This window comes from Sinocyclocheilus grahami, unplaced genomic scaffold, assembly GCF_001515645.1.
Source record: "Sinocyclocheilus grahami isolate Dianchi unplaced genomic scaffold, SAMN03320097.WGS_v1.1 scaffold571.1, whole genome shotgun sequence".
NCBI lineage: Eukaryota > Metazoa > Chordata > Actinopteri > Cypriniformes > Cyprinidae > Sinocyclocheilus > Sinocyclocheilus grahami.
In genome coordinates, this window is record NW_015505750.1 from 138,720 (window position 1) to 155,876 (window position 17,157).

The following is a 17,157-nucleotide window of genomic DNA, read 5'->3' on the forward strand; positions in this document are numbered from 1 at the left end:
AATTCTTAATTATTGCCCTGATGGTGGAAATGGGAATTTTCACTGCTCTAGCTCTTTTCTTAAAGCCACTTCACTAATTTGTGAAGCTCAATTATCTTTTGATGCACATCAGAAATATATTCTTTGGTTTTTTTCATTGTGATGGATGATTAAGGGAATTTGGGTTTTGTTTTCCCTCCTATTTATATTTTTGTGAAACAGGAAGCCATGGCTGGATAATTTCATGTTCATAATCACCCTGGAGTTCTCAAAATTGTGAATATGAATGGAAATATACTTCAGAGATATTTTACTCATAAGAATTTCTAGGGCTGCCAATAATTGTGTCCAACGTGTATTTGAGAAAAACATTTATTTCATAATGATATTTCCCCCATTTTAAATTCTTATTATCCAATGAAAGGTTAGATTTTTGTGAATTTTTAAAATAAAAGATAAAAAGGATTAACAATGCAGATAAATTTTCACAGCCGCCTTTGATCATATTTACCAAGGGTGCCGATATTTTTGGCCATGACAGTATATATGTATGTGTGATGTGTAGGTGCTGGACGGCAGTGATAGTCAGTACTCAGGGATGCAGATCGGCACACTGCAGGATGAGGAAGAGGAGGGCGCAGCTCCACCGCCTGATAAACCTCCAGAGCCTTTCTCTCAGTCAGCACTGGGTACATATTCATTTAGTACACTTTCTCAGCAATACACCCTGTTCTAATGGTCTAACTTGGGTGTGAAGTGCTCATGTTTATTTGTCATCCTTTTAGCTCACAGTTCTGTTTTCTCTCGTTGTCAGCTTTAAGTAAGCCGCATCTTCTGGAGGGAAAAGGTCACAACAGGCAATCATCTGATAGCAGTGTGGATCGATTCATACCAAAGGAAGAGGTTCTGGAACCTGCAGAACACGACAACAAGGTGAACACACACATAGGGCCCTATTTTAACGATCAAAGCGCATGGTCTAAAGCACACAGCGCAATTGCGCTTAGGGCGTTTCCGAATCCACTTTTGCTAGTTTAAGGATGGGAAAAATGGTCTGCGCTCCCGGTGCATGGTCTAAAAGGGTTGTCCCTATTCTCTTAATAAGTAATTGGTGTGTTTTGGGCGTAACGTGTCATGAACCAATCAGAGTCTCATCTCCCATTCCCTTTAAAAGCCAGTTGCGCTCGCGCCATGGCGGATTCGCTATTTACATGGCGGAATTTGCAAGCGGAAAAAACGAACGCTTCTCTAGTGAAGAAACGGATCTGCTCATGCGCGTAATTCTGATACATGCAAAGACTATCCATTATGACATGTAGCCATATTTATATTTATGTACAGAATAATAATATTTTACATTTTAATCCTTTTAACATTTAAAAAAATGTTTGTGTGCTGTTGCGCATCCCTGTGTGTGTAATAAGCAAAGTGTACGCGTGTTGTGCACCCGCCTAGGCGCATATTACTAATGCGCTCTTTAAATAACGAAGAAAAAAACTATTGCGCCAGACTTTAGACCAGGTTTTTGTTGGTCAATGGCGCAGTCTATTTCAGTTGCCTCAAAATAGCAACGCGCCAGCAATGCGCCTGAACACACCTCGTTTTCAGACCAGCATGCCCATGAGCGCACAAATGAGTGCAAATGCATTTGCTATTTAAACAACGTGGCGCAGGACATGAAAATGGCAATTGCGTCATGCTGAAACTAGCAAAAAACACTTGCGTCGCGCCTGGCGCCACATTGCACCGGGTGTATGATAGGGCCCATAGTCTGTGTAGTCCAAATGAATAATGTTGTGCATCTCAAGTTCTCTCAGATTCATTACAAAGATCTAGTAGTTAAACTGCACAGTCTGTGAATATTTTGTACGTGTTCTGTGTGTTTTAGCCATCTAGGATTAAAGGAGATATTGGTCACTATACTGACTCAAAGAAAGAGCCTCTGGTACACTGTGTCCGGCTGTTGGCTGCCTCCTTCCTGCTCACCTTCCAAAGAAATGGTGAGAAAAGACATGAACTCTCATGTGTTGCTTGACTCTGTATTGTCTCAATAAGCATACAAGTGCTTTTGGGTGTTGGTATTTGCTACTTGAACATTAAAGTGTCTTTCTTCATAAAATAATGTGTGTGTGTGTGTGTTGTAGGTCTGGTTCCTGATAATGAGGTCCGTGTGAGCGTTAAGGCATTAGCCGTTAGCTGTGTGGGGGCAGCAGCAACTCTTCTACCCGAAGCCTTCTTCAACAAACTCTACTTGCAGCCAATAGAAGGGCAAGAACCAGATGGTGAGAAAAACACTGACCCCTATCCAAGGATTCTGTTAATTCATGGGTCAATTGAATCACTCGCTCTTGCTTGTTTTGTTTAGTTTGAGTGGTTATTTTTTTTTACATTTGTTATAACATTTTTTGTTTATACATTTTATTTTTGTTTTGATGTCTTTTGTTTTGTCTTTAAATTTGTTTTTATTTAGTTTCTGTTTAGTTTTTTTTGTACATATGTGTCCCATTTTTTGGTAGGGAAGAGTCGAGGACTCAGGCGCAGAGCTCAACAGGCTTTATCATAATTCAAAAATAAAACAAAAAACTACCCCGTAGGGTAAAATACTTAGCCACTGCAAAATAAGACAGGATGCGGCAGGGCAGGACACACTGGGAACCAACAGGACCACAGGAACATTTGATGACTGTCTGGCACAGAACAGAGAGCATAGGGAGAATAATTAGGGAAATAAATAAGGAGAGTTTCAGAGGAGAGCAGGTGAGGCAAATGAACCATAAAATATATGTAATCACACAAAACATGACACCATGAGAACACATTGCCTATGAGAACCTTCATGAACCTTGTGCTCACAGAAAACAAGATAACACGGAAACACACAGCCAATGGAAAGTCACACAAGCTGTGTGCTATATTAAACACACCTTCCCAGTCAAAACATAATCCACTTGGTCGACAAAAACACACAAGACAAGAGCATACAGTGAGGGAATGACCTCTCCAGACATCCACTCACAACAAAAGGCTACATTTTGAGCATGACTGTCCAGACCCCAAAACTGAATTGATACCAAACTAGATTACTGAAACTGTTTGTGTGAACAGAGCAACAGTACATCAGTGATATTCTGCAGTACATTGAACATGGGGATCCTCAGATCAGAGGAGCCACAGCCATCCTGTGTGGGGCTTTAATCCAAGCCATCCAGCTCAATACACGCTACAACACGGAGACATGGCTGTCCCAGATCCACTCCATCACAGGTGAGAACTACTGCTACAGCTTGATCAAATTAATCACACACTCTAAGGCTTGTTTTCACATTCTCTGTCTTTCTGTTTTCTCAGGAAACTCTATGACACTCGAAAACTTTGTGCCTCTGCTGCAGCGAAGTCTGAAAGATGAATCTTCAGTCACATGTAAAATGGCCTGTGCTGCTATTAGGGTGAGAATATATATTTATACTGTACATAGATGCTCCTCGGATCATTTTACACATGTAAAGAGTGCTAGTTTAAATCTGTCTGTTAGGTTTAGAAGATTAAAAAAAATATTGTGTTTTTACACAACTACAGCACTGTATTATGGCGTTGTGCAGTGGCAGTCTAAGTGAACTTGGCCTGCAGCTGCTCATTGATCTGCTGACCCTGAAGGACTGCTCCTATTGGCTGGTTCGCACTGAGCTTTTGGAGACGCTTGCTGAGATTGATTTCCGGTAAGTGGCCTCAAACTAGGGCTGCACGATATATCGTTTCAGCATCGATATCGCGATGTGCGCATCCGCGATAGTCACATCGCAGGATGTGCGATGTTTAGTATACTGATCGTTATATTTATACTGATTGTTTTCTTTGCTCACACACAGACACTGTGTCTACACCGGATGCGACAGCTGTACAGAGATATGCATTTAGTAGCAGAGCTACTGCCCGCGATTTTCAGTGCTGGAAATCTGTTTATCCTTTGTTGAAACTTCCGCATCGTCTTGGAGAGCGCAGGTCACGGTTGCATAGCGTTTTTAGGCGCGACATGTGAATGGCCCCAAAGTCTGTTTACACTGGACGTGACAAAGCGACTGTTGCATCATCATTTGAACTTTGTGTCAGTACGTCATAAAGAGAGCAATGCATCAGTTTACTGTCGAGGATTTGTCATGTCGTGCCGCGCCACACCCAGTGTAGACAGTCACACAGCATCACTGATTATAATGGATTCTATTGTATTTTGTCGCGCCGCTCGAGTCCAATGTAGACGCGGTGAGAGCCACGCAGATGCACGTGGACACTGAATTCTGTTCACTTCTGCATCTATCTGTGCCTGACATACTGTGTACTGCAAGTATCCTTGTAAACGCAGTTGCTTATGGTAAACAATTGAGAAAGAAAATGGATGTGTAAAGTTAACAGTATATTGGTTCACAGCAGTTTAATGTTCCTATTGCTTTCTCTGTCATGAACGTTAATCAAACAACAAAACACAAAGAAAAATCACTTTTGTAGCTTTAACACAGATTTGTTATATTTAATTTATAGTGAAATCTATGCAGTGTTATTTTAATTTTGATTATTCAATTTCTGTACCGGAATACTGTTAGACTTACCTGAAATATATAAAGCACTGCTTATTTCATTTGTATCTTTGTTCTGTTATTTATCTATGCTTGTGCTGATTTACTCGCCTACAAAATCACCCCAATCATTGATTATTTTTTTTCTAAATATAGAGCTATTGAAGTCATCTGATTTTTTTTTCTATATCGCAATATATATCGCAGAAAAAAAAAAACATCGCAATGTGAGTTTTTTCCAATATCGCGCAGCCCTAACTCAAACTTTACTTGTATTTTAATATCGTAAAGCACATTTTGATACAATAATTTAAAAGGCACATATATTCATACATATATTCATATGTAACTGCTGAACTTTATGGAAAGAATCAAACATCTAATTATTAAAGTCACCTACTGTTTCTGTGTTTGGCAGGTTAGTGAGTTTCTTGGAGAGAAAAACTGAGAAGTTGCACAAAGGAGAGCATCACTATACCGGGGTAAGTCATCTCTCTTTCTCTCTTTACTCCGTTTAAGATGAAGGATTCATTTGTTGTATTAATCTAGTATTAAATAATGATTAAAAGAATAATAAAAAATAATTCTGTCATCATTTATTCTCCTTTTTGTTGTTCTCATATGACTTTCTTTCATGAAAAGGATACATTTTTGAAGAATATACTGGTCATTATTTTATGTCTTAAAAGTCAAAAGCATCTTACACACTTTACCTAAAAATCATGTAAATTGAAAAATTAAATTAGCCATTTTATATACACTTCCGGAATGTTAAATAATAATGTTTTATCCATGTTATATACCATAGCTATAATATATTTTAAACAAAAATATTTGTAGAATACAATTAATATTTTATAATTAATATTTTAATTTTATTAAAATTGTTTCAGTTGTTGAGGCTCCAGGACAGGGTTCTAAATGATGTTGTGCTTTATCTACTGAGCGATGAGGACCCGCGTGTGAGACATGTGGCAGCAAACACCATCAGCAGGTATTCAGACATTTCATCTCTGACTGATCATCTCCCACAGATCTTGCACATCACAGATCTCACACTCTTGAGTTTGCTCAATCTTTCTCTACTCAGGTTGGTGCCCAGGTTGTTCTTTGACTGTGACCAGGCTCAGACAGACCCGGTTGTGGCCATAGCTCGAGATCAGAGCAGTGTGTACCTGCAGCTGCTAATGCACGAGACCCAGCCTCCATCACAGTTCACTGTCAGCACTATTACACGGTACACTAATGCTCTTCTTTTTTTGCATGACATGTTTAAATGGTTGCTTTCATTTGTATTCATTTATTTATTTATTCAGCAAGGGCACATCAATTGATGTAAAAGTAAATATAATGTTACAAAATTTTCTATTTCAAATAAATGCTGAACGTTCTATTCATCAAGAATCCTGAGAAAAAAAAAATGTATCACTGTTTCCACAAAAATATTAAGCAGAACATCTGTTATCAACATTGATAATAATAAGAAATGTTTCTTGAGAAGCAAATCAGCATATTAGAATGATTTCTGAAGGATCATGTGACGCTCAAGACTGGAGTAATGATGCTGAAAATTCAGCCTTGCCATTATAGGAATAAATTACATTTTAAAATACTGTATATTATAATACAAAACAGCTGTTTTAAATTGTAACAGTATTTTGCAATATTACTGTTTTTACACACAAATAAATGCAGCCTTGGTGAGCATAATAGACTTACTGACCCCAGAGTTTTGAATGGTTGTGTATTTGGCTTTAATCTAATTTCTAATGTGATCACTGCAGAACATACCGTGGCTACAATCTGGGTGAGAGCGCACCGGATGTTACAGTGGAGAACAACCTATCTCGGGTCATCGCTGCCATCTCCCACGCCCTCACCTCTTCCACTTCCAGAGCCACCACCGTGAGTCCCTTAAAATATTGCATATAGTGGACTATTTCCAAATTACAAGATTAAAAAAAAAAAGTCATAATAGAATACCTCTGTGGGCTTCTTCTGGTTGGTGGTACAAAAATAAGAAACAGCTGCTGTAATTATGATGAGTGGTCTTATTTGGACTCAAGATCCAATCTCTATACTTTAATGTCATCGCTCTAGTTTGGCTGTTGTGAGGCTCTGTGCCTTTTGTCCAGCACCTTCCCAGTGTGCACTTGGAGCACAGGCTGGCATTGTGGCTTTGTGTGCTCTTCTGTCTTTCATCTCAACCGCTCCAGCCAGTACCGCAGCCGAGGACGTTCCTTAAGGTACACACTCATAATCTGAATTCACACTCGGAATCTGAACCTTACAGCAGTAAAGTCTTCCATTAGGACCAAGATTAAAACCTGCTTATAGTAGATTTGTTGTCTTGATCATATTGTTAGTGTAGAAGAATATAAAAAGCCAGTCTCCATTGCCAATGTAAGTGCATTTGTTTATCTTGTCTGTTTCACTCTGCAGTAGTATAAATGTTTTTGTTCTTCTGCAGTCTCTCTCAGCCTGGTGGTAGTGAGGACATGCGCCGGTCTCTGACGGTCGGTGTGACAAGTATGGTTTTGTCTCTCATCTCCTCTGCCTGGTTCCCTCTTGATCTGTCTGCCCATCAGGCTGCTCTGCTACTGGCTGGAAACCTTCTCGCGGGTACAAACTCATTTAGATTAGAGCATTTTTTTTAGAAGAGTGTAATTTTTTTAATGAAATGTGTTAACACAATCGCCCATAAAGTAGTAACAATAAAATTCTTTGTTAAATTTAAAGGGGATCTTAGGTTATTTAGATCTAATTTACCCTTCCTCAGCCCCACTTGTCTGTTGGGGGCCTTTTTTTGACTCAGAACATAAAAAGTGTTATATATATATATATGATTTTTTTTTTTAATGAAATTATATAAAGCTAATTATTCCCTGGAGTAGTAACAGAAGTATGCATATATGATTTTAGGTTGTTTAGATCTTATTTAGGTCTTATTTACGTGTAAGTTTCTCAATTGCACCATCATTTGTATAAGCAAACGTTTGGAACTTCACTACAGTAAAAATCTACACTTCTATAAGTATAGATAAAAATCTTTTGCACTTTGGATGTTTTATAGTCTCGGTCCTTTATTTCTATGTGTGTTTGTTCACCGTTGATATGTAGATTTTATTATTGGTTGATATTTTGATTTTATTCAATACATAAATTCTCTGCATTATAATCTTTCCCATTCATTTCCTGTGGTCGGTCAGTTTTGCCCGCCAAAGTGTCCACTCACTGAATTAAGTTATTTGTTTTGTTTGTTCAGATTGCATATCTCAAAAAAAGTCACCAAATTTTGAACCACTCAGATTAAGGAAACCTTAATTTTTATTAAATAAACACTAATGAAACCTGTCAAAAATGACCAAATAGCCTGAGGAGTGTTAAGTGTGATTTTATTCTCTTCATCCAAGGCTAATGAAAGTCTCATCTCTGGAGCTATTAAAATTTTTTGTGTTTTTTTTACTTCGTTTTAGACCCGTTTGTTTTTAAAATGTTGTTTTCTACCTGTTTTGTAGCTGTTGCACCTAAGTGCATGAAGAGCCCGTGGGCAGGTGAGGAAGAGTCTAACCCCGCCCCCTCAAAGGTAGAGGAGGCGTGGTCTGCTCTTAACGACCACTCTCTGGTTGTTATGGTGGAGCAGCTGTTCTCACACCTGCTGAAGATCCTTAACATCTGTGCCCATGTGCTGGATGACACACCCCCAGGCCCTGCGGTCAAGGTAAAGGAATTCAATAGGTCCCGATTACAATAATATTTTAAGTGTACAACACATCAGTAATATTTAATATTTACAAACTGTATTAAAAGCTTCATTGTTTCTGTTAAACTTTCCTTCCAGGCTACTTTACCCTCATTGGGCAACACTCCATCTCTCAGTCCAATCAGACGGAAGGGTAAAGAGAAGGAGATGATGGAGCCGAGCACCACCCCCATGAGCCCAAAGAAAGGAGGAGAAGCCAACACAGGTACAGTCACACCTACAGTGCCACATGTAGACCATACATAAGAATAATTCTACTGGGTATGCAAAAGAAAATAGGTCTCATGGTGCTATTCGTTATTTATTAATTGAATATTTACAGGTATCTTGCACTGTTTTTCCATACAGGCAGATCGGCGGACAGCACAGCGACACCAGCAGCTAACAAATCCACCACTCTGGGCAGCTTTTATCACCTCCCTCCTTATCTGAAGCTTTATGATGCACTGAGAGCTACACATGCTAACTACAAAGTCACATTAGACCTTCACAACACTAATGAGAAGTTTGGGAGTTTCCTGAGGTCGGCGCTTGATGTCCTTTCACAGCTGCTTGAGATGGCCACCCTGCATGATATTGGCAAAGTATGACGTCAAAGCCTAATTCCATCTTGTCATTGAATAAATTATGATGTCTGAGCAAAATTAATGTCAAGAACAAACTTTAACCCTGTTTTTAATCTGTCTAGTGTGTCGAAGAGATCCTGGGTTACCTCAAGTCCTGTTTCTCACGGGAACCCACTATGGCCACTGTGTGTGTTCAGCAGGTTAGACATGCGTAACTCTTTTGTTTCAGTCCATGGCATTACAAAGTCCTGGGCTTCACCATGTGCTCTGTGCTTACAGCTGTTAAAGGCGTTGTTTGGGACCAATCTTGCATCTCAGTATGAGGGGGCATCATCTCACCCATGTCGGTCCCAGGGCAAGGCCCTCCGGCTCGGCTCGACCAGTGTCAGACCCGGCCTTTACCATTACTGTTTCATGGCCCCATACACTCACTTTACCCAGGCCCTCGCAGATGCCAGCCTCAGAAACATGGTGCAAGCTGAACAAGAACAGGACGCCTCTGGGTGAGAGAGAGTGTGCTTGTGTTATAACATTTCCTCATAGAGACAAATCTATAAATAGAAAATTAAGAGGCCCATTATGACTAAACATGTCATTTCCATAATCCCATAGGTGGTTTGATGTCATGCAAAAAGTCTCCAATCAACTGAGGTCAAGTATCACCAATGTTACTCGCCACCGAGGAGACAAGGTAAGTTGCCCCATAATTCGTTACTATAATTATAAAATAACAAAATATACAGAAATGTTAAAGATGTTGAGTTACATTGGAAGTGAAAACAGTGGGGATACCTGTGACACAAATCATTATATCAAATAAAAAATATTTATAAATATTTCTTATTTGTTAATAAATAATAAAATATTGTGGTAGAAGAGGAATATATGGAAATATATGGAAAAATTGATATATTTTGGGAAACTTTTTTTTTTGTAATTTTGTTTAGTTATTTGATGGGTCTGTTTTATTGTATTTGTTATGACGTGGTATTGTTATTTGTTGCTCTTATTTATATCATAATTTTGACAATGTTTTGTTTATGTCTATACTATCATGAGGTGAATGTACCAACTGGAACAGTAAAATATATTTCAGATCAGTATTTTTTGTTTTATGTGCTTTTGTCATTTTTATTAGGTTTTTTATATTTATGTTTAGCTTTAATTTTTTTTAGTGTTAATAATTTTAGTACTTCATCTTAAACTTGTTTCAGTTAGTTGCCAATGCATAGTTTCTATTAACAAAATATACAGAAATGTTAAAGATGTTGAGTTACATTGGAAGTGAAAACAGTGGGGATACCTGTGACACAAATCATTATATCAAATAAAAAATATTTATAAATATTTCTTATTTGTTAATAAATAATAAAATATTGTGGTAGAAGAGGAATATATGGAAATATATGGAAAAATTGATATATTTTGGGAAACTTTTTTTTTTGTAATTTTGTTTAGTTATTTGATGGGTCTGTTTTATTGTATTTGTTATGATGTGGTATTGTTATTTGTTGCTCTTATTTATATCATAATTTTGACAATGTTTTGTTTATGTGTATACTCAGATCAGTATTTTTTGTTTTATGTGCTTTTGTCATTTTTATTAGGTTTTTTATATTTATGTTTAGCTTTAATTTTTTTTGTGTTAATAATTTTAGTACTTCATCTTAAACTTGTTTCAGTTAGTTGCCAATGCATAGTTTCTATTTTTTTTTTCATTTTTGTTTAATTTAATTTCATCTTATTTTAATGGGCAAAATGATTTTTAATAATTTTACTTTGTTTTATTAAACAATAACAATACTAATGTCTTGACCACTCACTACATTTCAAGTGTCTAATAGTAGGCACTACTTGTGTGTGTTTCAGAATGCCATTCATAATCATATCCGTTTGTTTGAGCCACTGGTGATAAAGGCTCTGAAGCAGTACACCACCAGCACCTCAGTGGCCCTACAAAGACAGGTGCTGGACCTACTCACCCAACTTGTGCAGCTCCGGGTCAACTACTGTTTGCTTGATTCAGACCAGGTAAGTCGTTTAGAGCTGTGGATTAAACTCCTACTGAGTCAACATGCTAATCTCCATTTTACTCCATTAATTGAGAATCAAAAGAAATCTTATTTTATTTCTACATTAGACTTGCATAGTGCTAATATTTTTACTATCCTGTGTTTGTTTCAGGTATTCATTGGTTTTGTGCTGAAGCAGTTTGAGTATATTGAAGTGGGGCAGTTCAGGTAAGACCTTCTGACATAGTCACCATAACATACACTACCAATCAAAAGTTTGGGGTCATATTCTTCAAGTAACAGTTGTGCGTATTAATATTTTTGTAGAAACTGTGATACATAAAAAAAAAAGATTCTTTGACGAATTGCAACTTAAAAGAACATTTATTAGAAATAGAATCTTTTGGTAACATAATTTTTTGGTAACTTTTAAGTTGCATTCTTGCTGAATAACACTATTAGTTTATTTATTTATTATTATTATTACTATTTTTTAAAAATCTTACTGATCCCAAACTTTCCAATGGCAGAGTACACTTAAATGCACAGATTTGCTAATGTCATTAGTTTGCACTAAAGTGATTTATTTTTCCTATGTAGACACTCTGAAGAGATTGTGCCCAACATTTTCTTTTTCCTGGTTCTGCTGTCCTATGAGCGCTACCACTCCAAACAGATCATCAGCATCCCAAAGATCATACAGCTGTGTGACGGCATTATGGCCAGCGACAGGAAGGCAGTAACACATGGTGTGTAGAATCACAATACGAATATATATTCACATCCTTGAGGAGAATATGTAATGACTGTTTTAAGGCTGTAAAATTTCACATAATATGACATCTAGTTTAAACATGAATCTAATCATTTGAAAAAGTTAGACTGTTGATTCTTATGCTTCTCTTTATTTCCCAGCAATCCCTGCACTGCAGCCTATAGTACACGACCTCTTTGTGCTGCGGGGCTCCAATAAAGCAGATGCAGGGAAGGAGCTGGACACTCAAAAGGAGGTGGTGGTGTCTATGCTGCTACGCCTCATACAACACCATCAGGTAACACTTCTGGTGTTCTGGTGCATGTGTGTGTTGCATTCATGGATTTTCCTGTAAATTAATGGATGCTTCTGTGTGTAGGTGCTGGAGATGTTTATTCTAGTCCTACAGCAGTGCCATAAAGAGAATGAAGATAAGTGGAAGAGGCTTTCACGACAGATTGCTGACATCATCCTTCCAATGATCGGCAAACAGCAAGTACGGTTCTGTCTAATCTACCTCCTGTCCTGATATAATCGTGTTTTCAAGAGTTTCATCTCAAATTCAGAATAAAATCTAATGAACAGTTTTTTTTTTAATATGTGTACTTTACAGATTTGCTTTTGTTTGCTTGACAGATGCACCTGAACTCCCATGAGGCTTTGGGTGTGTTAAACACACTGTTCGAGACAGTGGCTCCCTCCTCTCTGCGGCCTGTGGACATGCTACTGAAGAGCATGTTCATCACACCTTCTACACTAGTGAGAACCTTCAGTCACGCATCACTTGGATTACTTTCCTCGTGCAGTATACTGTATATTATTATCAGGCGAATTTGTGGACAAAATGGTTCATTGTCTATGTCAGTAGTGTAACAATACACACTATATGGACAGTGTAGAGCATTTGTGAGATAAGGCACTGATGTTGAATGAGAAGGCCTGGCTCGCAATCTCCATTCCAGTTCATCCCAAAGGTGCTCAGTGGAATAGAATCTTTTGGTAACATAATTTTTTGGTAACTTTTAAGTTGCATTCTTGCTGAATAACACTATTAGTTTATTTATTTATTATTATTATTACTATTTTTTAAAAATCTTACTGATCCCAAACTTTCCAATGGCAGAGTACACTTAAATGCACAGATTTGCTAATGTCATTAGTTTGCACTAAAGTGATTTATTTTTCCTATGTAGACACTCTGAAGAGATTGTGCCCAACATTTTCTTTTTCCTGGTTCTGCTGTCCTATGAGCGCTACCACTCCAAACAGATCATCAGCATCCCAAAGATCATACAGCTGTGTGACGGCATTATGGCCAGCGACAGGAAGGCAGTAACACATGGTGTGTAGAATCACAATACGAATATATATTCACATCCTTGAGGAGAATATGTAATGACTGTTTTAAGGCTGTAAAATTTCACATAATATGACATCTAGTTTAAACATGAATCTAATCATTTGAAAAAGTTAGACTGTTGATTCTTATGCTTCTCTTTATTTCCCAGCAATCCCTGCACTGCAGCCTATAGTACACGACCTCTTTGTGCTGCGGGGCTCCAATAAAGCAGATGCAGGGAAGGAGCTGGACACTCAAAAGGAGGTGGTGGTGTCTATGCTGCTACGCCTCATACAACACCATCAGGTAACACTTCTGGTGTTCTGGTGCATGTGTGTGTTGCATTCATGGATTTTCCTGTAAATTAATGGATGCTTCTGTGTGTAGGTGCTGGAGATGTTTATTCTAGTCCTACAGCAGTGCCATAAAGAGAATGAAGATAAGTGGAAGAGGCTTTCACGACAGATTGCTGACATCATCCTTCCAATGATCGGCAAACAGCAAGTACGGTTCTGTCTAATCTACCTCCTGTCCTGATATAATCGTGTTTTCAAGAGTTTCATCTCAAATTCAGAATAAAATCTAATGAACAGTTTTTTTTTTAATATGTGTACTTTACAGATTTGCTTTTGTTTGCTTGACAGATGCACCTGAACTCCCATGAGGCTTTGGGTGTGTTAAACACACTGTTCGAGACAGTGGCTCCCTCCTCTCTGCGGCCTGTGGACATGCTACTGAAGAGCATGTTCATCACACCTTCTACACTAGTGAGAACCTTCAGTCACGCATCACTTGGATTACTTTCCTCGTGCAGTATACTGTATATTATTATCAGGCGAATTTGTGGACAAAATGGTTCATTGTCTATGTCAGTAGTGTAACAATACACACTATATGGACAGTGTAGAGCATTTGTGAGATAAGGCACTGATGTTGAATGAGAAGGCCTGGCTCGCAATCTCCATTCCAGTTCATCCCAAAGGTGCTCAGTGGGGTTGAGGTCAGGGCTCTGTGTGGGCCAGTCAAGTTCTTCCACACAACTCATCCAACCATGTCTTTAAGGACTTTGCTTTGTGCACTGAGGCACAGTCGTGCTGGAATATAAAAAGGGCCTTCCCTAAACTGTTCCCACAAATTTGGAAGCATAGTATTGTCCAAAATGTATTGGTATGCTGAAGCATTATGATTGGCCTTCACTGGAATGATTGGCCACCATGGAAGCAAGTGGCGTTTTCAGGCATCTCCTGAAAAACAGCTTCATACCATTATCGCTCCTCTACCAAACTTTACAACTGGCACAGTGCAGTCAGGCAGGTAATGTTCTCCTGGTATCAGCCAAACCCAGACTCGCCTATGAGACTATTCTTCACTCCACAGAACATGTTTCCACTGCTCCATAGTCCAGTGGCGGCGTGCTTTACACCAGTCAATCTGACGCTTGGTATTGTGCTAGGTGAGACTTGCATGCAGCTGCTTAGCCATAAAAACCAGTCCATGAAGCAGTTTTTGTGCTGATATTAATGTCAGTAACAGTTTGGTTCTCTTTAGCTATGGAATCAGCAGAGTGTTGATGATTTTATGCACCATGCTCCTCAGCACTCGGTGACTTTACATGATCTTCCACTTTGTGGCTGATTTGCTGCTGTTCCTAAACACTTTCCAATAATATCACTCACAGCTGAATAGCAGAGATGAAATTTCACAGACTGACTTGTAGCAAAGGTGGTATCATATCACAGTACCACGCTTAAATTGACTGAGCTCTTTAGAACAACCCATTTTTTCACAAATGTTTGTAAATGCAGACTGCGTGGTTAGGTGCTTGTTTTTATTTAACTGTGGCAATGGGTCTGACTGAAACACCTGAATTCGGCAATTAAGAGGTGTGTCTCAATGCTTTTGTCCATATAGTGTATGAAGCATAGCTCAGACAGAAGTCACTTTTAGCAGCTTTCTGTTGGTACACGTGGTGAATTTGAGTGACAAACTATGTAGGGAAATCTTTTGCCTTCACACAAAATTCACTATCACATGGATTCCTATTGAAATTACAGTTTTTTTTTTTTTACCCACCGAAAAATTAGCTTGACAGTATTGCCAATGCACCTTAATCCTGTTAAGTGGCTCATTATTTGCCTGTTCTCTTCTGTAGGCATCAGTGGGTACGGTGCAGTTGTGGGTGTCTGGGATTCTCGCCATCCTGCGCGTCCTCATCTCACAGTCCACAGAGGACATCATTCTGTCTCGTATTCAGGAGCTTTCTTTGTCGCCATACCTCCTTTCCTGTCCCACCATCCGTCGATTGTGTGACGATTACCCCTCCCCTCCTGAAGCCCCGCCCACCACCATGGAAGACGCCAATGGAGAGCCACAGTGCGTCCCTCCTGAGGAAACGTTTGCTAGGTAATTGCTGGTCACTGGAAATAAAGTCAGTCAGTGTGGAAAAATGCTAAAATAAAATATATTGAGTAATAATAATAACCTTGATAATTATATTTGTTGTTGTTGTACAGTCATACTGAATGGGGAAAAACAGGTTTTCCTCCTTTTTGTATTATTAGTTGAATGCTTCTGCTAAAATGTTCCGTTGTTCTATGTTCTAAATGTTCATAGCAACAAAGCAAACACGACAACAATAATAATAATTATTTAATTAATCTCTTTTTGTTTATCAGGTTCTTATTGCAGTTAGTGGGGGTGTTGCTGGATGATATCGCCACTAAACAGGTGAAAGTTGATATGAGTGAACAACAGCACACGTTCTACTGTCAGCAGCTGGGCACACTGCTCATGTGTTTGATCCACATCTTCAAATCAGGTAGGCAGAATCTCGCATCTTAACTCATATAGTCACATGTCATGGTGTAAGAACCAAACACCGGCCCTTTACCAGCTCAGCAAATTTCTCAGTAAGTTCCCATTTGCCATCAACTTTCCAGGAATGTTCCGGCGAATCACGGCAGCGGGCAGCAGGCTGTTGAAGGCAGAGGAAGAGGAAGGGGGTAATTTTTATGCTTTGGAGGGTTTGAACAGCCTGGTGCTCCAGCTCATCACTACACACCCATCTCTGGTCCTGCTCTGGTGTCAGGTCCTTCTCATCATCAACTACACCAACTACACCTGGTGGTCAGAGGTGCATCAGACACCCAGGTCAGACTACATGCTAGCAGCCTAATGAGAAAGGCTGTTTAAAATGAAGCCTCATCCAACTGTTACAACCAGGCTAAGCAAAATTCTTGATACAACCCTCTACATTGCGAGTAAATCACTCGCATATGCGACTAAATCTTCACTCTGGGTGACTAAATGATGTCTAATATTAGCCAATGGCTAATAAATTCTTAGATTTTACTCGCCAGTGTGTGAGTTGGAGGCTGAGTATAAGTTTAGCACAGATATATTTTCACCCACAGAACACTGAGCGCTTCAGAGTTTCACTGTCCGTCAAGCGATCTGTGATATTTATAATTTCATCTCGATAGATGCGCAGCGCACCTGTGTTTGTGTATTTGGCGTAACGTACACTGTAGTGTGAAGGCGCACGACTTGCTGACGCTTTCTCTCACATGCACAAAGAGAGAGAGAGAGAGCGAGAGAGTCTTACATAACATGCAGAATTGATGTGATACATGTAAACGATATTCTTTGTTTGCTGATATTCTTAGTTCCTTTGGAATTCTTCAGCTTTTAAGAAGGGTTTTCCGGTAGTGGGCGGAACTAATGCGCAAACGACAATCTCATTAGCTGGTACTCACCTATTATCGTCCCTGTTTAGATTTCAGCAAATCAGTTTGAGCGAAAGCACACAACCTGATTAATATTCATGAATCCAGAGGCTCGTTAATCCTTGGTGCGCTTTATATTGTTCTTACTAGTAGAATTTGTATAATAATAATAATAATAATAATAATATCTTATCAGTATTATTGTTAGTTTTTTTTCTTTCAATTTTTTTTACAGGAACACTGAATGACCAAAAAAAGCACCAGCACCAGTCCTAAGTTTATGGTTATATAATATAGTATATACGTATAGTATTTCAGTCTGGCAAGTAAACAAAAAAAAATTACTAGCCAATGGCGAATCAATTGCCAAGGTGTCCGTAGAGGGTTGTGATAATTTTAGAAATAAATTGCTCTTTGTAAGGGCAAAAACAAATTGGCCTTCCACGTGTTG

The 17,157-nt window shown here is 38.7% G+C and overlaps 1 protein-coding gene across 1 annotated transcript in view; it reads left to right on the top strand.

The window, feature by feature from the left end:
- Positions 1 to 17,157, top strand: part of LOC107556526 (huntingtin-like) — a 54,786-nt gene that overhangs the window by 17,290 nt on the left and 20,339 nt on the right. Inside the window, exons 13-40 of the mRNA XM_016239666.1 lie at positions 545 to 668; positions 794 to 912; positions 1,868 to 1,979; positions 2,124 to 2,261; positions 3,085 to 3,243; positions 3,328 to 3,425; positions 3,556 to 3,695; positions 4,966 to 5,029; positions 5,441 to 5,541; positions 5,638 to 5,784; positions 6,332 to 6,452; positions 6,648 to 6,793; positions 7,018 to 7,169; positions 8,066 to 8,268; positions 8,389 to 8,515; positions 8,659 to 8,894; positions 8,999 to 9,076; positions 9,156 to 9,379; positions 9,489 to 9,567; positions 10,746 to 10,907; positions 11,061 to 11,116; positions 11,489 to 11,637; positions 11,804 to 11,940; positions 12,022 to 12,138; positions 12,279 to 12,401; positions 15,134 to 15,384; positions 15,657 to 15,799; positions 15,921 to 16,131. Of these exons, the coding sequence (XP_016095152.1) occupies positions 545 to 668; positions 794 to 912; positions 1,868 to 1,979; positions 2,124 to 2,261; positions 3,085 to 3,243; positions 3,328 to 3,425; positions 3,556 to 3,695; positions 4,966 to 5,029; positions 5,441 to 5,541; positions 5,638 to 5,784; positions 6,332 to 6,452; positions 6,648 to 6,793; positions 7,018 to 7,169; positions 8,066 to 8,268; positions 8,389 to 8,515; positions 8,659 to 8,894; positions 8,999 to 9,076; positions 9,156 to 9,379; positions 9,489 to 9,567; positions 10,746 to 10,907; positions 11,061 to 11,116; positions 11,489 to 11,637; positions 11,804 to 11,940; positions 12,022 to 12,138; positions 12,279 to 12,401; positions 15,134 to 15,384; positions 15,657 to 15,799; positions 15,921 to 16,131 (3,917 nt within the window). The remainder of the gene's footprint in view (positions 1 to 544; positions 669 to 793; positions 913 to 1,867; positions 1,980 to 2,123; positions 2,262 to 3,084; positions 3,244 to 3,327; positions 3,426 to 3,555; positions 3,696 to 4,965; positions 5,030 to 5,440; positions 5,542 to 5,637; positions 5,785 to 6,331; positions 6,453 to 6,647; positions 6,794 to 7,017; positions 7,170 to 8,065; positions 8,269 to 8,388; positions 8,516 to 8,658; positions 8,895 to 8,998; positions 9,077 to 9,155; positions 9,380 to 9,488; positions 9,568 to 10,745; positions 10,908 to 11,060; positions 11,117 to 11,488; positions 11,638 to 11,803; positions 11,941 to 12,021; positions 12,139 to 12,278; positions 12,402 to 15,133; positions 15,385 to 15,656; positions 15,800 to 15,920; positions 16,132 to 17,157) is intronic.